The sequence below is a fragment of the Zeugodacus cucurbitae genome, chromosome 4 (genome assembly GCF_028554725.1).
Source record: "Zeugodacus cucurbitae isolate PBARC_wt_2022May chromosome 4, idZeuCucr1.2, whole genome shotgun sequence".
Taxonomy (NCBI): Eukaryota; Metazoa; Arthropoda; class Insecta; order Diptera; family Tephritidae; genus Zeugodacus; species Zeugodacus cucurbitae.
Window position 1 is genome coordinate 34582267 of NC_071669.1, and position 22278 is coordinate 34604544.

Here is a 22278-nt window from a genome sequence, read left to right on the forward strand (position 1 = left end):
ATAATATGTACCTCTCTTACTTAGCTTCAATAAACAACTTAACGATAGATTTCGGTCCAACGAATAATCTATCGCCATGCGACACCGACATCTTTAACGGGGATTACACGGCTTGGCCCACATTTCGTGACATGTTCACCGCCCTGTATATCCAGTAACGTCGAAAAACTCTTTCATCTAACCCAGAAGACCCGAGGCGAAGCAAGAGAAGTAATTCAAAACACACCCCTAACAAATGATGGTTTCATACTGGCCTGGAAGAATCTGGTCGAGCAGTATGAAAATAAAAGAGTGCAACACCCAATTAAAAACCCTTTTCATCATATAGTAGCATGCGGATTATGCAAAGATGACCACCGGTTAGGCACATGTACCAAATACATGTCAGTTAACTTATATACAAAATTCGAAGCACTCATCAAACACCGCTATTGCGTCAACTGTTTAGCCAGATCGCACAAAACGGAAGGATGCACAAGCACGCATCGATGTTCCACCTTCAATGGGAAACATCATACATCATGATCACCCAAGACTATACCCAGCCAACGAGAAAGAAGTTGTTGGGAAACCCAGATCTCAAACACTACCAACAGAGAACCGGCTACCATCCTGACTGGCTAAACAGACCCTTATATACTCTTAAGCCCGACCTTTACGAGACTTAAGAGATGTTGCTCACATACGCTTTGACAACATAGTCCTCTCTGACCCTCAATTTCACACCCAAACAGAGTTAATATTGGAGATCGGAGCGGATATCTACCCACGTATTATCCAAAGTTCAACCCAGACAATGGCACTGTGGTAACTCAGAATACAAAATAAGTATCAGAATAATAAATAAGTATACTCTTGAAATTTACTCATATCACCCACATTGAAATTTCTCAAGTAGTATACCCCACTAATACCAATTTATTTCGCAGATACTGCAAGACGTGTTTAGTCCAAACAAATACTTGTCGGTATTACTCTTCAAAAAGTAATAGAGAGGGAATGTAGAGGAGACAAACCGCACAAACTTCACTCATCAGCATTACCCTTTCAACACATACAGAAACACAGAGAACAAGTGAACAAACACAACACAAAAACCCGCGCCTCTAAAGGAAAGTGAAAATCACAAATAATCCCAATAATCAATCAATTTATAACGTTAAAACTCGACCCACCAATCTTTTCTCTAAACGGATCGGCATCATCGTTGACTTAACTCGATATAGTGCTTTCAAAAAATATAAACTCAGGGTTATTTGTATATTCTAAGAGACTGAGATAAATAGCCTATCGCAATAGGATATATTATTTCAGTTGCGAAACCAATTACGCTGACGACTGCTCTTCAGTTTAAATAATTAAATTGCGAGAGTATACAATGTTCGGTTACACCCGAACTACGCTGTGCTTTCATGTTTTAACATAGTTTTGTTGAGATAAATTTACTAAACACTCTACAGGAGTGAAGTGTGAGCATAGGACACATATGCTCATATACACACACATACATACATCCAAAGTGAAGCCCTGTCTTGTATCCTCAGATAAATTGTTTACTGAAATACGGTAATTTAATAATATTCAAATAAAACCATTTTGTGGGTATGGTAACGAATCAATTTTCTTTCCCAAAGTCACTTTGCCATTTACTAATTCCACTTTGCCCAATTTTCAAATTTGTTCCGCTATTTGACGTCAGAGTTATGTTACCAAATGCACAATTTTGCCAGTCCAAAACGTGCTTATGAGTGTAATGTATGTAGTTTCAGTTTAATAACTGATTTATTCCTTCTGTAAATATTTAAAATGTTTAAATATGATGGGTGCTTGTTGGTTGCTATTAATACAAGCCAAAGGAAACAAATTTATTAACATTATTTATTTATAATATTGAAATATATATTTAAGTATATAAGGAATAAACAATGCTTATGGCAATATTTTTTTTCAATTCGACAGCTTCCCAATTAGATTTAACAAAAGCCCGAAAAGTGAATTTTAAGAATACAGCAGTCGCAAATCAATTAACACCAACACTATGAGATTATCCATTTAAGATGGATTGAAGATTGCTCCATAATGTTAGAGTATTTCGTTAATTAAAACTTGTGACTTCTCTTTTCTCCAAATTCCATAACCAGCAATGTCCTTCGATGTCATCAATATTCATAAGCGTCAACATAATTTTCATTAATTATCAATATTTGATTGATGTTGATGATAGCCAGAAATCGTCCACGTAGAAATTTTTGTCCATCTGCATATGTATGCTTGTATCTGAATATCCAAAATTTGCATTCAGATTATTTTGTTAATACAAAAGGTTTAGGGAGCAAATAAATCATTTAATATTAAACAATTTTCAGTTTTGATCACACTTTCTTTGACATGTCGTCGCATTTATCTGTTTTCTCACTGCTGATATCACTTGACTCACACGTACATATTTCTTCTTTTGTTATCTCTTCAATCATATCATCTTCACCACGTTCTATTACTGTTTCAAGCGGTATGTCTTCTTTGTAACCAGCATAGGCAGTTGCACGCTGTTTGATTATCTCCTGAATGATGACGGTGAGTATCTCGCGAGAGTCCACGATATGGCCAACCTCCTCTGCAACCTCGACGGTTAACCAAGGTGCAATTGTTTTCATGAGATGTTCTTTCTTTGCTGCGTCTGTAGCTGGTTCAAGGTTGTCCAAAACCTCAGGCAGTAAACCAGCAATATGACCTTGCAATAATTTAGCAGCAGTTACGCTCTTCTGCATTTCTTCGTCTAATTCTTTGGCAATGGTATCCTGTTGTAAGCGACGCTCTTTTTCGGCTTGTAAGCGTAACTCCTCTGCTTCAAGGCGACGAAGTTCTGCTAATTCTGCTTCCCGTTGGGCCATGAATCTGCAATGATAAGATATTTCATTATATATGTATATCATTATAAATGGAATGGGTATAGTTATCTTTACTCGGCTTGTTTCTGTCGAAGTGCAGCAATCTCTTGTTCATGCGCAACCTCCAACATGCTTTGTTCGATACAAGCATCCACAAGTATATCGATTATAGGTTGAGCTTCAGCATCAAAGTGGAAAAGTTCCCCGTCGGCAATTTCAGTTGCAGCATCTACACCTACTTTGGCAGGGATATAAGGAGGTTCAGGTGGTTTCTCAAGGAACAAATCGGTCTGTGTATCTACTGAGAATTCCGGGGGACGTTGTACTAGTTCTTCCAAATATTTTTCGGTTTGAATAACTTCATGGCGTCGACCGTTAACAGGCGGTGGAGTTCCAAGAACATTGCGTTGACTTCGACATACTTTCTGCTTCCTTATAGCATGGCGTCGACGAATCTCAGCTGCTTTATCAAAAGGGTCTGAGTTTTCCTTAAAAATAAAACGGAGTGCACAAGAAGAAATGTTTTGTTTAATAAGAACACTTACATTATCTATACTGCTATTATAAAGAGGAAAGATTTGTATGTATGTTTGTAATGAATAAACTCAAAAACTACTGTGCCGATTTCAAAAATTCTTTCACATTGGAAAGCTACATTCACCCCGAGTAACATAGGCTATATTTATTGCAAGAATCTCAACTTTCTGGAAATAGTACTCAGGTGAGGGTATCAAAAAGATTCCGTGATGGAGAATCTTAATCTGAAACTGAAAATCATGTTGCAAGGACGAACGAATTTTCCTCATTTTACTTTTTGTATATGAACCCACGCAAGAAACGGAAAAGTACATACATATGTATGTATGGGAGAGTGTGTATAACTGTGTAAAAACTTATAACTTTTGAAATGTTTGTTTAAACCCGAGCGAAGCCGGAACGGTCTGCTAGTTAAAAATAATTTTATGCTAAGCAAATAAAAAATTTATATAATTATAACAAATAAGGAAAGGCTAAGTGCAACCGAACATTTTATACTCTCGAAATTTATTGCTATATTTTTATTAAGATAACACATAATTCGGCATAAATTCCAATAGAATAACGAAAATCCTCATATATAGTATATAGGCTGACCACCACCACCAACATACATTATATGAAAGATTATATGCTCACTTAATTTGGCTAAGTATTTCACATATTAACCGATTTGGGGGAAGTAATAACACGATTTTAACTATTTTTTTACAGAGACACACAATTAGAAGAAAAAGATTTCCTCTGATTTAAATTAAGATATCTGAGAGATTTACCGATATTGTCGGTCGGTGAAAAATTACCCTAAGTTCTTCATAGTCGATATCCGGGGCATTAAAAAGTTATAGTCCGATTTCGACAATTTGCCAAGTGATGCCACAGATCATATACAATATTTGTGTAAAGTTTTATTCCGCGATCTTCATTGGTTCCTAATGTACATATATATTATAAAAAAGTAAGGAAGGGCTAAGTTCGGTTGTTACCGAATATTTTATACATTTATTTATTGAAGAAATTTATTACGATAACACACAAATTTACCCATAAATTCGGCATAAAGTTTAATAGAAAAACAAAAATCGTCATATATGGATATGAGGGCTGAGGTAATTCCTGAACTGATTTTATTCATTTGCACCAGCATGGTACACTATATCCAAGACTATACGCTCACTTAATTTTGCTAAGATATCTATCATACATATTTACCAATACATATAAGCAGAATAAAGCCCATCGTATTTTTGAAAAACCTATAATTAGGTATATGGGAACTGGGATATGTTATGACCCGATTTTAATATTTTTTGAAACAGAGGCACATTATTAGAAGAAAACAATTTCCTCTGAATTACATTAAATTATCTGAGATATTTACCCATATTTTCGGTTAAAATTTACCCTTAGGCGCTGAGTTCAACATGTTCGATATCTGGGGCCTTGAAAAGTTATAGCCCGTTTTCGACAATTTTTTCACAAGTGAAGCCAGTTTTATTCCGCTATCTTCATTGGTTCCTTACGATACATTATACAGTGAAGGAATGAGATGCAATTCAAAATTGAGTTATATCGAAAGTAGTCGTGGTTGTGAACCGATTTCGCCCATTTTTTATCCGTGTTATCAGGATGTCAAGAAAATGTTATATACTGAATTTCATTAAAATCTGTCGAGTAGTTCCTGAGATACTGACACATTAGTGGGCGATGCCACGCCCATTTTTCATTTTGTAAAAAAATCTAAGTGCAGCTTCCTTCTGCTATTATTTCTGTTAAATTTAGGGTTTATAACGTTTTTCTTTAGTGAGTTAACCCAATTTTAGTAATTATCAACCTAACCTTTGTATGGGAGGTGGGCGTGGTTCTCATCCGAATTCAACTATTTTCACGGTGTGTGGTCGGGTACGTAAGGGAACCGACTGTAGAATGTTTGGTTTATATATGTAGTTTAATTGGTTTGCGAGATATATACAAATAACCGATTTGGTGATTTAACCAAAAAAATTACATCCAAATATGCCCCTTCCTAGTGCGATCCTTTATTCCAAATTTTACTTTTATAACTTTATTTATGGCTTAATTATGACACCTTATTGCTTTTTGGTTTTCGCCATTTTGTGGGCGTGGCAATGGTCCGATTTGGCCCAAACTTGGCACACATATTTTGGCACCCTGAGGAGGTTGGTATTGAAAATGGGCGAAATCGCTCCACTGCCACGACCCCCAAATAGGTTTTTTGGATACATATATCTCGCAAACCAATAAAGCTATATAAACCAAACTTTCTGCAGTCGTTTCTTTTAGCCTCTTCTTAATACAGCAAAATTTAAAGAAATCGGATAATAACTACGCCCATCTCCCATACAAAGGTTATGTTCAAAATTACTAAAAGTGCGCTAACTCACTAACGGAAATCATCAGAAACATTAAATTTTACAGAAGAAATGGAATCTTTATAATAGTAGTATAGATCATAAAGTGAAGGAATGAGATGCCATTTTGTGGGCGTGACAGTGCACCGATTTCGCCCTTTTCGCCAATACCAACCACCTCAGGGTGCCAAGGAATATGTGTACCAAGTTTCATTAAGATATCACAATTCAAGTTATAGCTTGTACGGACACACGGACAGACAGACGGACGGACAGACATCGGGATTTTGAATCCACTTGTCATCCTGATCATTTATATATATATAACCCCATATCTAACTCTTCTTTTTTCTGGGTGATACAAACAACCGTTATGTGAACATTACTATAATACTCTCTTTAGCAACTTTGTTGCGAGAGTATAATAAATATGAATTTGCTCTACTTACGAAAGCTAAACGAATACATATTCGGTACCTTCAGAATTCTAAAATTGTTTATTAAATTAAGATTACATAAATAATTGTTAATGTGCTCGAATTTATGCGCGTTGAATAATATTTCGTTAAATGGTATGAATTGGTATTCTTACCAAAAGTTGTTGAGTCCCAAATACGGATCCACGTATTACCCGGCGGTCGTACATGACATTACGGTATGGTGGTGGAGGAACATCTCTGCAATAAAATGAAGTTTGTTATCTACATATACTATGGTAACTGTAAATTTACACAAATAAATTAAGATATGCACTGATCTCGACCAATTCGGTGCCAAGTCTCTACATGTTAAAAACAAGTGAAACGAAATGTTGAAACAACAAGTAAGGAAGGGCTAAGTTCGGGTGTAACCGACCATTCTATACTCTCGCAGTTTATTTATTTAACTTAATTAATATTATATATATAATACACAATTTGACCCACATATTCGTTATATAAGTTATATAAAGTCCATTGAAAGTTAGAAACCCTAATATTAGGTTAGAAGCACCGAGGTTCGATATATGGGGCCTTGAAAACCTATGGTCCGATTTCTGCGATTTTTAGAATGGGGCTGCCACACTGTAAACGTAGTATTTGTGCAAAGTTCTGTATCGATATCTTCACTAGTGCTTACTTTATATATTGAAAAGTAAACGATTCAGATCGTCTTCAAAGTTCTGGTATATAGGAAATAGGCGTGGTTGTAAAGCGATTTGGCCTATTTTCACAACATAGCATTGGGATGTAAGGAGACTATTACAAACCAAGTTTCATTGAAATCGGTCGAGTAGTTCCTGAGATATGGTTTTTGACCCATAAGTGGGCGACGCCACGCCCATTTTCCATTTTGTAAAAAAAATCTGAGTGCAGCTTCTATCTGCCATTTCTTATGTGAAATTTAGTTTATCTGACGTTTTTCGTTAGTGAGATAACCCACTTTTAGTAATTTTTAACCTAACCTTTGTATGGGGGGTGGGCGTGGTTATTATCCGATTTCAACTATTTTCATGGTGTATGGTGGGGTACGTAAGAGAACCAACTGCAGAAAGTTTGGTTTATATAGCTTAATTGGTTTGCGCGATATATGCAAATAACCGATTTGGGGGCGGGGCCACGCCCACTTCCCTAAAAAAATTACATCCAAATATGCCCCTTCATAGTGCGATCCTTTTACCAAATTTTATTTCCATAGCTTTATTTATGGCTTAGTTATGACACTTTATGTGTTTTCGGTTTTCGCCATTTTGTGGGCGTGGCAGTGGTCCGATTACGCCCATTTTCGAACTTAACCTTCTCATGGTGCCAAGAAATACGTCTTCCAAGTTTCATTAAGATATCTCAATTTTTACTCAAGTTACAGCTTGCACGGACGGACGGACAGACAGACATCCGGATTTTGATATATATAACCCTATATCTAACTCGTTTAGTTTTAGGACTTACAACCAACCGTTATGTGGACAAAACTATAATACTCTCGTAGCAACTTTGTTGCTAGCAACTTTGTTGCGAGATTATAAAAATGTTAAACTGGGTACAGTTGTTCAGTATAAGCAAATTTAGAAAAATAAACACAATCAACCCTATTGCGAGTGCCAACTGGCAGTAGATAACACTGTACAACGCTCGGTTGGGTATTGGACCAAACCATTTTTTTTTTGGTAGATTGAGTTATAAGAAAAAATGTGTATTCTACTATTTTCGCAGTTAGCCTCCAAAATCGAAATACTTGGATTCGAAGTTCGAAAAAAGGACTTAAAAATTATAAAATTTATTTTAATATAAGGTATATAAAACTTTTTCGTCAAACTTATATGACATATGTTAAAAGAGGTCCAGTATTTTTCGATACATAATTTCTTTATTTTTTTTTTTCGAAGATCAAACTTTGCCTTTCATAGCTTTTCACCTTTTGGCACACAAACACAGAAGAAAACTATTTCCTCTCAATTTCTTTAAAGTATTTGAGAGTTTTACTAATATTTTAGGTAAGAAATTATTCATTGGTAAAATGCATTGATAAATTAAAATTACAAATGACACCTGCAATGTAGTATTTGTGTAAAATTTTGTTGCGGTAACTTCATTGGTTCTTTATTTATATTACAGTATTCCCCGCTTAAGTGCCTCGAGGTACTGAAGTCACATTTATTTCTTATTAATAACAATAAATATGAAAAAAAACATTAAAAAACTATCTAGATGTTTTACTTTTGACAATACTCAGCACATTCAATGTCAAAAATATTAAAAGACACTTAAAAGAGGGAAATTGCAAGCAATTTTTGTTTGTGGCTTAAATATTACAGGCATTTAAAGCGCCCAATACACTGCACCATTATGCTGGGCGCAATCAACTGATGTTGCCAACAAGCTTGAATCATACACTACCCCAGCAAAATTGTACATGGAAAAGGTCGTTATGGATAGAGACAAAAAATTAGTGCATATACGTTTATTTCTTCACCACTATTCCCCTGTTAGCCTAAGGATATATTTCTTTTAATTTTTCAATCATTATATTAAATATTGTATTTTATTTCGCGGCTACAATTTTCCTCAATCATAATTTCTCATAAGCACGGCATTGATTAATATAAATCAATAAATTCTCCTCAAATATTCTTGAAAATTCCAATTAAATGCGGTAAATTCACAATACACTACGCCAGCATGCTGATACAATCAGAACAAGTAAGGAAAAGCTAAATTCGGGTGCAACCGAACATTTTATACTCTCGCAATTTATTGATGTAATTTTATAAAGATAACACAATTCGACTCATATATTCGGCATAAAGTCCAATAGAATAACGAAAATCATCATATATAGTATATAAGGGCTGAGGGAATTCCCGAACCGATTTTACTCATTTTCAAGATAAAATAAGATGCTAAGGTATATCGCATATTAAACGATTTATAAAGCCCATCGTATTTTTGAAAAACCCATAATTAGGAATGAGGGATGTAGGAAAAGTTATGACCCGATTTTAACCATTTTTGGTATAGAGACAAACTATTATAAGAAAAAAATTCTCTCTGAATTACATTAAAATATCTGAGAGATTTACCTATATTTTCGGTGAAAAATTACCCTTATTCACTGAGTTCTTCATGTTGGATATCCGGGGCCTTGAAAAGTTATAGTCCGATTTCGACAATTTTTCCACAAGTTAAACCACAGATGATATACAGTATTTGTGTAAAGTTTTATTCCCCCATCTTCATTGGTTCCTAATGTATATATTATAAAGTGAACGAATCAGATGGAAAAATATGAGTTATATGGGAAGTAGAGGTTCTTGTGAACCGATTTCGCCCATTTTTCATCCGTGCTATCAGGGTGTCAAGAAAATATTATATGGTAATTTCTGATATGTCGAACTTGGCAATCGTACACCTTTTAACTAAAAGAAATTATGAACTAAAATGTTTTTTAATTTTGACAGTTGGATTTTTTAATAGCTCTTTATTAGCCCTACATTTAGTGTTAAGTTTGATTTTGGAACGGTTTTAATTTTCAAGATAATTGCAAAAAACCAAGGCATTCGCATGGGACAAAAAATGGAAGTCGTTTTTGGGGACAACGATTCAAACGGCGATTTCAGCGATTTGGAGGCAATATTTAAATTCTTTTGATTGAAGAATGCTGTGGATTAATGCCTTTAAAACTGGTATGAATTTCTCCCAAAAATAATTTATAGTTTTTTTAAACGGGACATTTTTTTCCATCATAACATTTATGATGTTTATTTTGTTATAATAAGGAATTATTTAACAAGGGCAGCAAAATCGTTTAAAAAGTATGTATGTATGTGATTGGCGTTCAACCGTTTAGCCGGTTATAGCCGAATCAATGAGAGCGCGCCACTCCTCTCTTTCCTTCGCTGTTCGGCGCCAGTTGGAGATTCCAAGTGTAACCAGGTCGCTCTCCACCTGGTCCCTCCAACGGAGTGGAGGCCTTCCCCTTACTCGGCTTCCTCCGGCGGGTACTGCATCGAACACTTTCAGAGCTGGAGTGTTTTCGTCCATTCGGACAACATGACCTAGCCAGCGTAGCCGCTGTCTTTTTATTCGCTGAACTATGTCAATGTCGTCGTATAACTCGTACAGCTCATCGTTCCATCGTCTGCGGTATTCGCCGTTGCCAATGTTCTGAGGTCCATAAATCTTGCGCAAAATTTTCCTCTCGAAAACCCCTAGTGTCGTCTCATCTGATGTTGACATCGTCCAAGCTTCTGCACCATAAAGCAGGACGGGAATGATAAGCGACTTGTAGGGTTTGATTTTGGTTCGTCGAGAGAGGACTTTACTGTTCAATTGCCTACTCAGTCCAAAGTAGCACCTGTTGGCAAGAGTTATTCCGCGCTGGATTTCGAGGCTGACATTGTTGGTGTTGTTGATACTGGTTCCCAGGTATACGAAATTATCTACAACTTCGAAGTTATGACTGTCAACAGTGACGTGGGAGCCAAGACGCGAATGCGCTGACTGTTTGTTTGACGACAGCAGATATTTCGTCTTGTCCTCGTTCACCACCAGACCCATACGCTTCGCTTCCTTATCCAGTCTGGAGAAAGCAGAACTAACGGCGCGGGTGTTGTTTCCAATGATATCGATATCATCGGCGTACGCCAGAGCTTGTAGAAGATTGTACCTTCTCTATTTAGCTCTGCAGCTCGTATTAATTTTTCCAACATCAAGTTAAAGTTGTCGCACGGTAGTGAGTCACCTTGTCTGAAACCTCGTTTGGTATCGAACGGCTCGGAGAGGTCCTTCCCGATCCTGACGGAGCTTTTAGTGTTGCTCAACGTCAACTTACACAGCCGTATTAGTTTTGCGGGGATACCAAAATCAGACATCGCGGCATAAAGGCAGCTCCTTTTCGTGCTGTCGAAAGCAGCTTTAAAATCGACAAAAAGGTGGTGTGTCGATGCTATGTTCACGGGTCTTTTCCAAGATTTGGCGCATGGTGAATATCTGGTCGGTTGTTGATTTTCCAGGTCTAAAGCCACACTGATAAGGTCCAATCAGTTTGTTGACGGTGGGCTTAAGTCTTTCACACAGTTCGCTCGATAGAACCTTATAGGCGATATTTAGGAGGCTTATCCCACGGTAATTTACACAGTTTGTGGGATCTCCCTTTTTATGGATTGGGCAGAGCACACTGAGATTCCAATCGTCAGGCATGCTTTCTTCCGACCATATTTTGCGATGATGCATGCACTTTATCAGTTCTTCGCCGCCGTATTTGAATAGCTCGGCCGGTAATCTATCGGCCCCAGCCGCTTTGTTGTTCTTCAGGCGGGTAATTGCTATTCGAATTTCTTCATGATCGGGTAATGGAACATCTATTCCATCGTCATCGATTGGGGAATCGGGTTCGCCAACTCCTGGTGTTGTACTTTCACTGCCATTCAGCAGGTCGGAGAAGTGTTCCCTCCATAATCCCAGTATGCCCTGGACATCGGTTACCAGATTACCACCTTGGTCTCTCCATGAGGATGCTCCGGTCTTGAAACCTTCGTTAAGTCGCGTCATTTTTTCATAAAATTTTCGAGCATTCCCTCTGTCTGCCAGCTTCTCAAGCTCTTCGTACTCACGCATTTCGGCCTCTTTCTTTTTTTGTCTGCAGATGCGTCTCGCTTCTGTCTGCCAGCTTCTCAAGCTCTTCGTACTCACGAATTTCAGCCTCTTTCTTTTTTTGGCTGCAGATCCGTCTCCCTTCCCTCTTCAGCTCTCGGTATCTATCCCATCCCGCACGTGTTGTGGTCGTTTGCAACGTTGCGAGGTAGGCAGTCTGGTTTCTCTCCGCTGCGAGACGGCATTCCTCATCGTGCCAGCTGTTTTTTTGTGAGTGAGCAGTGAGTTTGAGATGCCGTCCCACAATTCCCTTATACCGAGATGCTGATGAGTGCTCTCAGAGAGCAGGAGTGCAAGTCAAGTAGAGTATTTCGCGGCTGTTTGTTGACGGGCGTTCTTTGCTGCACAGAGGCGGGTGCGTATCTTCGCTGCAATCAGATGATGGTCCGAGTCTATATTTGGTCCTCGGAGCGTACGCACGTCTAAAACACTGTCTTCCGTCAATTACAACGTGATCGATTTGGTTACGCGTGTTTCGATCAGGAGACAGCCAAGTAGCTTGGTGTATTTTCTTATGCTGGAATCTGGTACTACAGACGACCATATTTCGGGCCCCAGCGAAGTCGATCAGCCTCAGGCCGTTTGGCGATGTTTCGTCATGGAGGCTGAATTTTCCGATATGTTGAAGAACCTCGCTTTTATGCGGATTGTGGCTAGACGTTCATCCACCGGGGTGAATGCCAGGACTCGGCGACGGAGTCTCTCCCCCACCACAAATCCAACACCAAATTTGCGCTCCTTTATATGGCCGCTGTAGTAGATGTCACAAGGACCCACCTTCTTCCGTCCTTGTCTCGTCCATCGCACTTCTTGGATGGCGGTGATAACAGTCTTTAGTCGTATGAGGACATCAACCAGCTGGGCAGAGGCACCTTCCCAATTAAGGGTCCGGACATTCCAGGTGCATGCCCTTATATCATTATCCTTAAAACGTTTGTAGGGGTCGTCATCAAAAGGGGGGTGTCTCATCCGAGGCTTTATTTTTCGATTTTTCATTGGTACTCCGTTTTTATGTGGTGGGTCCCAAGCCCTACGCACAACCGCAGAAGCGGGTTCGCCTTCTCACTTTAGCTCGCCTTCAAACGGATGTTTGTTAGCTACCCAGAGGATACTTGGTCTAAAACCGGAAGTCGTGAGCTGCTTGAATCATGTGGAGAAGAATCGTTTCTGGCCACTCCCAAGTGAATGACAATCAAAAACTTTCCTCACTAACGTGAACTTCTACACATGATCCCATTCTCCCAAAGTAGCAACTGTATTAATTCTTAAATATCATCAAACGAGAAATGCAACAAAAATTTTCTATAGTATGAAATGATAATAGAATTATGAATATGAAGCAGTCTTTACTTCTTGACTATTGGAACAAAAGAAATGCAACTGGGCTATACCAGGAATGTATTTAACCATTTTTAACTAAATTATATATTATGGATTACTATCAGAGAAAATAAAAATTTAGAAAAGCAACTAAAGGTTTGCTTAATTTTAGTTAAGAGATTAATCAAGAAATAAAAATGTTATGCGCTAGCTTATCACTTATAACAGCAAATAATTTTCTCCTGACAACCTTGTTACAATGAGCACTCTTAATTTTATTTGTAAGCCTATTATTTTCGCCAAAATCTATTTAAATAGCTTGTTCAGTGGAATTTAAAGTGCGGGTTTTGTTCATATGTAAATAATTAATGTAAATGTATCTATGTATGTACATACATACTTAAGTCAATTTTATAAGACAACAAATAATTTTCAGTTTTTAAATTCCACAACTACGATGTCGCACGTGACCAATTTAAAGTAGTTACCAAATTCACAAATCTTCCGATTTTTGAACAAGGTTTTTTTATACTCTCGCAACAAAATGGGCGGAATCGGACCACTGCCACGCCCACAAAATGCCGAAAACCGAAAACACTTAAAGTGCCATAACTAAGCTATAAATAAAGCTATGGAAGTAAAATTTGGTATGAAGGATAGCACTATGAAGGGGCATATGTGGATGTAATTTTTTTTGGGAAGTGGGCCATACAAAGGTTATGTTGAAAACTATTAAAAGTGGGTTAACACACTAACGAAAAACGCCAGAAACACTAAATTGCACATAAGAAATGGCATATGGAAGCTACACTCAGATTTTTTTACGAAAAGGAACATGGGCGTGGCATCGCCCACTTATGGGTCAAAAATCATATCACCGAAACTAGTCGACCAATTTCAATGAAACTTGGTTTCCTTACATCCCAATAATATGTTGCGAAAATAGGCCAAATCGCTTTACAACCACGTCTACTTCCTATATACCAGAACTTTGAAGTCCATCTGAATGTATGCAGTAAGCACTAGTGAAGATCTCTTGAAGAAATTCAGAGGGAATATTGTTCTTCTAATAATATGTCTCCGTGCCAAATGAAATCTTATCGAAATCTACCCTAGTACCCATATATCTAATCTTAGGGTTTCCAACTTTCAATGGACTTTATACCATATATGTATATGGCGAATATGTGTTTCAAATTTTGTGTTATATTAATAAAATTAAATAATTAAATTGCTGATTGCTATTTATAGCAGCGACATCTACCGTCGCCATTTTATCAAAAAATACAGCAAATTGCAGACGAAGAACGTATATACTATATATTATATTTCAAATACGGTCTTTGTCGCAGAATTTCATTTTCAAGTTGATTAAAAATCAATGTAGATTTTTATTTTATATGGTAAATCGATCATAATCAGCGTTTTAATCGAGCAGAGGCCGGTTTATTGATCAATTAGCCCATGTGTGAAAAGGTTATAAGATTATTTTTATGGGCAAAAATTCAACGAAGAAATATTGACAATTGAGAGCTCAAGTCATAATGATAATATGAGGGAAAGTTAACCATACGTGTCAATATCTATATATATGGGCATTTCCGTCAGAAGGTCCACCACAGACAAAATATTAAACATTATTAGAATTACAAAGTTTTTGCATATTTTAATAGGAAAACATTTAAATTTATTTATATTAAATTAATTTTAAATTAATTCATAACCAATTACGAGATATACGAAAGCCAAGTCGCATAGGAGCTACTTTTCTCATTTCGATTTTTCTACTGCATTTGTTTTTTCGTCAAAATTGTTAAAGAAACATATCATGTATAATTTTTTGCTTTGTGTAAAACCTTTATAACGGTACAAAGAGCAAAATAAAATGCATAAGAAAGCATGCGATTGCAAATAACTGTAAGTTTTTGCTCTCTTATTATCCTATATTTTAATGTCCCGTGCGACATCAAAAAACAACACTTATTCCCGCACTTTAAATTCCACTGAAATAGCTATTTAAATAGATTTTGGTGAAAATTATAGGCTTCCAAAACAAAATAAGAGTGCTCATTTTAACAATGTTGTCAGAATAAAATCCTTTGCCTTTAAAAGTGACAAGTTAACGCACGACATATTATTTTCTTGATAAATCTCTTAACTAAAATTACGAAATCCTTTAGCTGCTTTTCTAAAATATTTATGTTTTTTTAAGGTAACTGCTCTCAGTTTAAAATCAAATTTATATTATCAATTTATAATTAAAATAGTCTTCATTAGAATATAATTTTTTTGCAAGGAGCCGTCGATATAGTGGGAGCAGTTATCAAACGAAAAGTCTAGCTGATAACGAAATCCAAAAATCCCCAAATCCCGAGGACAACATTGTCTTAAAAAACTGTACATCACATTCATAATACTATTTTCATTTCATACTATAGAATTTTTGTTGTGTTTTTCTTTGGATATTAGTTAAAATAAATACATAAATACATTTACTACTTTTTTAGCAATTTTATTGGACTTGTTGTTAAATAATTACGTATTATAACAACAAAATCAACATAAATATTATGATGGAAAAAAATGTCCCGTGCGACATGTCCCGTGCTAATGTGATTAATAATTAATTAAAAAGAAAACTATAAATTATTTTTGGATGAAATTCATACCATCTTTAAAGGCCATCAATGCGCAACATTTTACAATCAAAAACATTTGAATATTGCCTCACAATTCGCTGAAATCGCCGTTTGAATCGTTGTCCCCAAAAACGACTTCCATTTTTTGTCCCGTGCGAATGCCTTGGTTTTTTGCAATTATCTTGAAAATGAAAACCGTTCCAAAATCAACCTTAACACTAAATGTAGAGCTAATGAAGAGCTATTAAAAAATCCTACTGTCAAAATTAAAAAACATTTTAGTTCATATTTTATTTTAGTTGAAAGGTGTACGATTGTCCCGTTCGACATGGCGGAAATGCCCATATATAAATTTCATGTCACGTTGTTTGTCCGTGATTGGCACCACTGAACCGATTTTAATGAAATTTTACACACGTCTGCTGTTTGGTCAAACTTAAAAGATAGGACAGTTTATATTTCGAATTTTAATCGCAATGTCCATCCGCCTGCCCATTCGGTCAAGCGACAATTTGAATTGAAATCTAGATATCTTAATAAAACTTCGTACACGTTACAGTTAGCAATATGAGATTGTTTTGTAGATAGGTAAAACCGGAAAAATGCAAAGAATAAAAAAAAGAAGTTAAGAAAAAAATAAGACTTTTGCAACAGATATTCACAGCACTGAAGGACATTAGGTCATTAGATCAACATCCGTCTGTCCGGTCGGCCATTTGGCCAAGCAATAATTTGATCTGGATATCTTAATATAACTTAGCTCAAACTTGAACATTGATATTATGAGAAGGTTGGTATTCTTGATGGCCAAAATCAGACTTCTGCAACAAATAAAAATAATAAAAAAGGGTATAACCACTATTTAAGTTATAAAATTAATTTCACTTTATCCAATATTTAATCAGAATAGAATTTAATATACATATGTATACCTTACCCACCTTGGCCCGGCCAATAGTCATTATATTAAAGAAATAGACTAACATGCTTTACCCATAAATTAGGGATATTTCAAAAATATTATTATAAATATTATATAAGGTTCGAGGACTGATTTCACCTATTTTCGCCACCAAACTAAAGTATGTCTTAGATAATATATAATTTTGGTGAGATATCTACGTATTGAGCGATAATAAAGCCAAGCGTAAACTACACCAGCTTGCTGGTACAATATTCATTTTTTACAAATTGTACATGGAAAAGTTCGTTATGGATAGAGCCAAAAAATTAGTGCGGACACTTTTATTTCATCGCAACTACTTCCCTGTTGGTCTAAGGATCTATTTCTTTTAATTATTAATCATCATTCAATCTTATAGCACATGTGTTTTATTTCGTGGCTACAATTTTCCTCTCTCATAATTAGCCATAAGCACTACATTGATTCATATAAATCAATAAATTCTCCCCAAAATATTCTTGAAAATTCCAATTAAATGCGGTAAATTTACAATACTCTACGCCAGAATGCTGGTACAATCAGAAATATATCAAAATCGTTTTGGTTTTGCTCCAGCAGATTGTGCAATCACACCACAATTACATACACGATCAATTAAGCATATGGGGACCAGAGAGCAGCTTCGGGTATGTTCGAGTGTGTTCAATCACACTAGCTTAAATTCGGTACGAGTGTGTCGTAACACTCTTCAAACACGTGTTCGATCGAGTTTGGAACCCGAAGCGAAAATAACGCAAACGAACAATCACGACGGTCCTATCTTCGAGTGCAAGCAGCAAACTCGGATTTTATGTATATTATATTTTCGGGTGTGTCGTGCACGTATTGATTGTGATCGACACACTCGAGTGGCACTCGAAGACCAAAATATAATAGATAAACATACGTACACACATATGTATGTACATATGTTGGCGTCGGGATGACGTGTTCTGTCTTAGCTTTTTTGGTTGAATAATTTGAATATTAGACGTACATAGTACATATTATAAAAGAATAATTCAATTTAAGAATAGAATTCACTCAAAACTTATTTTATTTATGAATTCATAAATCATAAATAAAAAACATTTCATTGCACTTAAATATTTTAATTTTTTTTTAAATCACAAATTTCAGGTGTAAACCAGATAAGGTGTTTGTGCCATTGGAAATGTTCTCACAACCCGAATTTTCTATCGTTGTCATTATGAATTATAAAAAGTAAACAAAACAAACAAAACCAATAATCGTTGACAATCACTACGCAATAATAGCATGACTGCCAATTACATACATACATATTCTGAAATTTTGTGCACACTCGTGTGTGACTCGGTCACATTCAATACGATCGGGTTAGAGTTCCAGCTCGTTCACAAACGAGTGTCAACTCGGCACTCTGTTAAAACAAGCATATATGCTTGTGTTTCGAGTGTCGCGAAAGGCTCGTTCGTTTTGAACATGTCTCCAAGCGATCAATACGTGTATTCATACCGAAAAGTTTGATCAAACAAAATCAGAGTGGACATTCGAGTGTGCACGAAAATGATATACCCGTTGCAGCTCTCTGATGGGGACTAGGAAAAGTATTGATCGGATTTTATCAATTTTAATTCACCAGAGCACATTGTTATTAGTAAAATATGCCCTCTCAATAAGATATCTCAGAGATTCGTTTAAGTAGCCATAAGTAATGATTTACTCTTCATGCACTATTTTCAATATCAATATTTTTACTGGTGATTGATTTAAAATTTTATATGACTTCATCAATTTCTTATAATTTTTGAAAAATTAAATATTTTATTATTCATCCTAATTGCAGTGTAGTAGTTATAAGCAGTAATTCCACTGCAGGTTAAATAAAAAATTTAAAACTCTTGATCGCTTATTGCTTATTGATATAATTACCTTTTTGCACGACGTTGCTGAATTTGTTCATGAAATTGTTGTTGGGTGAGGTTTACACCACCCGTCAAAGAATATTTAGATGGAGGAGATGGCTGACCACGTCGTGAACCATTTGTTGTCAGGACATTCACATTCGTAGTTGGGTTGGGAGCAATACTCGAAATTGCATTCGCTTTTGGGTTAGGAATTACACTTTTCAACTGATTTGACGATAATACTTTACCGCCAGCGGGGATATTAGCTGACGCTACTGGACTATCATTATCGCCGTCGGATGCTGCGGCATTGCCAGTTGCAAGCACAACCGGATGTGAGGAGTATGCATATATGTGAGGCCTTAGAAACCAGGGTAATGGAGGCTCTTTCGGAGGTGGCAAGAAGACACCAGTGGGTACTGTAGTGATGAATAGGGGTCGTTTAACTACATTCTCTTGTTGGCTTGCCTAAAAGTGTGATGTACAATTGTCGTGAGCGAAAAGGTGGAAATTAAAGAGACCGAATTGTTTACTATTTATTATTTAGAAATAGTCATTTGCTTTAAAAGATATTTTTCATATATATGTATGTATGTATATATATGTGGATAAATAAATACATATGCCCTTATTACGTGTGAGGTGTCTATTAAAATTTAATTATTGACGAAAACTCTACAAGAATAAGTACATACATACATATACATATTGCAGTATTTATGAAACTTTAAGAAGCATAACGAAATTGTTTTAATCACAATTAATGGAGTAATATCCTACATTTGAGGAGTGCCTAGAACTGATCCATGTCTCAGCTGTCTCATGCAAATTATGTAGTGTTCGATTTAGTTTGCCTCTTAACTGCTCAGTAGTCTCTGTGGTTGGTCTTGCCAAAGAAAAATGGGTCATTTTCTTCGATGAGGTGGAGTTTAAATTATCTTTTAGGTGATGCTTCCGTTGTGACCATAGAGTATTTTCTCCATTTGTAACATCCTGACGAGCAGACCACGCCAACTCCTGATTGTCGAAACGACGAATTGGGCGCACAATTGCGTTAGGCTTACTGCTACCCAACGGGCTTAACCCTTCTTCGCTGTTAAGGACGGTGAAGGCACCAATGGGCTTATAAGGATATATATCTAGGTTTGCAGAACTGTCGATTCGGTTATTGAAAGTGCTGATATTCGGATGGTACGAGCTGGAGAATGAGAAATTTCGAGTACGTGCTGTGGAGTTATAATTGCTCTCCAGATCCGGTCTTAGGGATTTTGTTGAGGTTGTATTGAGTTCATCAGGATCTTGGGTGGTGCTGAAATTGTTGTTGGTGCCAGATTTAAGGTGAGGGCTAGGATTTTCTGCTACAGAAGAATCTGGAGGAGTGTGCTTAGGACTTGTGGCATTCTGTTGGCCGTCAAATTTCATAATTTTCTGACACTACCAAATTGTTTTTCAAACTATTTAATCTCACTCAAATCGACATATTTATGAAAGTAAGAGACACATATGTTACAACGTTTAAACTTATTGAACACTTCAAATGTCATACATATTCACTGTGTACTTTTGTTATTAATTAAAATTAAACACATACAAATAAAGGTCATAGGTCACTTATTTGAGCACAGTTAATCGATACACGAGCTTTTGTTTGAATCAAAGAGAATTCTATTTGAACGACATTGTACGGAATTATATGAGCCAAAGTGCTGCCGTATAATAACGATTTATCCGTTACCGTTGGTATAGCAATTTACGTTTAATTGCGGGCGTACACTACGACTATCGGACAGCAAATGGCCAAAACACAAAGGTCTCACAATAACGAACTTCAGTCAGACCGAATGCCCAAGAGTTCGGAAATTGCCGATGGTCAATTGGGTTGTGGAGCATGGCACTGGGTTAAAGTGTGGAGGTTGAGTGAACCGTCAGAAAAACAGCTCACACAAAAACTTACTATGTGTCACAGTTGGTCAAAAGCAAGGAGGCATATCTAATTATTATGTAGTGAATTCCGCACACATACAACTTATGCATGTATGTACATGAAAGTGTCGAACAAAAATATAATAGTAATATTAGGTTGGCAAGTAAAACAAGGTACATAGGATATATAGTATAAGTGCACATTGATTACATTTGAATGTATGTAAATACATGCGTTAACAAAGGTTTAAGTGGTAGGTACTAGAATTGAAAGTGCATTGTTTCAATGAATAAGAAATACGTATATTTATTTTGCATATTTAAATAAATTCCGTTCTATAAACAATCTATATATATAAATTGCAGAAAAAACCCGACATTTTTAATTATTTTTTGATAATCCAAAACTACAAACTTTCCAATACATACATATATGTATATTAGGACGACTTAGGAACTTTTTACAAGGTTAGTCATGTACAGTAGGACCCTGCTAATAAATCTAATTAATGAAAGAAGGAAAAAATAAAATATTGAAATTTGAATTTTTGACAGAATTTTAACAAAAAAACTAATTTGGTAAAATTTTCGCCATATATTGGCTCGAAAAAATAGTAGTAATTAAGATATAAACAATTCTTCGTTCATTAACTAGATAATGTTATTCCAAAGTTGTGTGCAAAATTAGAACAAAATCGTTCATAACTTTTTAAGAAAACGTGTCCACCAACTTGAACTTGAAATTGAGTTTTGAGATATATGCGTTCAAAGTTTTACATTCGTACTTACGTGGCCTGATGGACGGAACTTCCAAAGGGTATATCTCTTAGAATATTACTCGGATTGATTTGATATTTTTTGGTAATATTTTTAGCATATTGCACTATTTAATAAGACAATAAAATAAATATTTTTTTTTGAAATTTTGAAAACCCTTAAGAGGGTTCTACTGTACATACATACGATGCCATACGTACATAAATACTTTTTAGGCATATAAAGACATAGATCCATACGAAAGTACTTTCGGGTCGAAATGCGTGGATAAGGTGTTGTTGGTGGTTTCACTTAACTGTTTTCTTATTTTCTATTGGGAACGAATGAAAAAATAAACTGTTACGATAAAGTGACTTTTGCGTGCAATTGGAACTAATAAAACAGTTCATGACTTTTGCCCTTGAGCAAGGAAAAAAATACTAAGTATTTTAACGAATTTCTATCTAAAATGGGAAGGAGCTTTATTGTTCGCAGCGTGATACTTACCACGAAACAACAAAAAATTATAAATTAGAATTAGTGCTTTCTTATTTGTAATTTTTTGTTATTTCAAATATGTCATCGGGTAGAATAGGGAATTAGATAGGTCCGCAAACCATAAGTTATACAAAGGTGGAAGTGATGAAAATTAGTACGTCATTTCGATTAAATTACTTTAAATGAGCGCTTCTCTACTCAATTCAATTTAAATTATTATTTGTGTGTCACTTAATTTTATTTCAACAGGCATCTCAAAATCAATTAGGCTCTGGATTATAATTATATATCTATCCTTAACTGACAGTATTAATTTATGGTGTTTCAAAAATAAAGCAAATCCAACGGGGTTTTTTGTGTTTTCTTATCTATATTATCGATT

The 22278-nt window shown here is 35.9% G+C and overlaps 1 protein-coding gene across 1 annotated transcript; it reads right to left on the reverse strand.

Moving 5' to 3' along the window:
* Positions 1-1815: 1815 nt before the first annotated feature.
* LOC105216575 (radial spoke head protein 3 homolog) lies at positions 1816-20258 on the reverse strand. Its single transcript, XM_029043092.2, has 5 exons — positions 19500-20258; positions 18745-19187; positions 6390-6474; positions 2964-3376; positions 1816-2895 (listed from the first exon to the last, which is right to left on the reverse strand). Exons 1-5 carry the CDS (start codon positions 20139-20141, stop codon positions 2373-2375), a joined length of 2106 nt encoding a protein of 701 aa, XP_028898925.2. The 5' UTR covers positions 20142-20258; the 3' UTR covers positions 1816-2372.
* Between the last annotated feature and the right edge of the window lie 2020 nt (positions 20259-22278).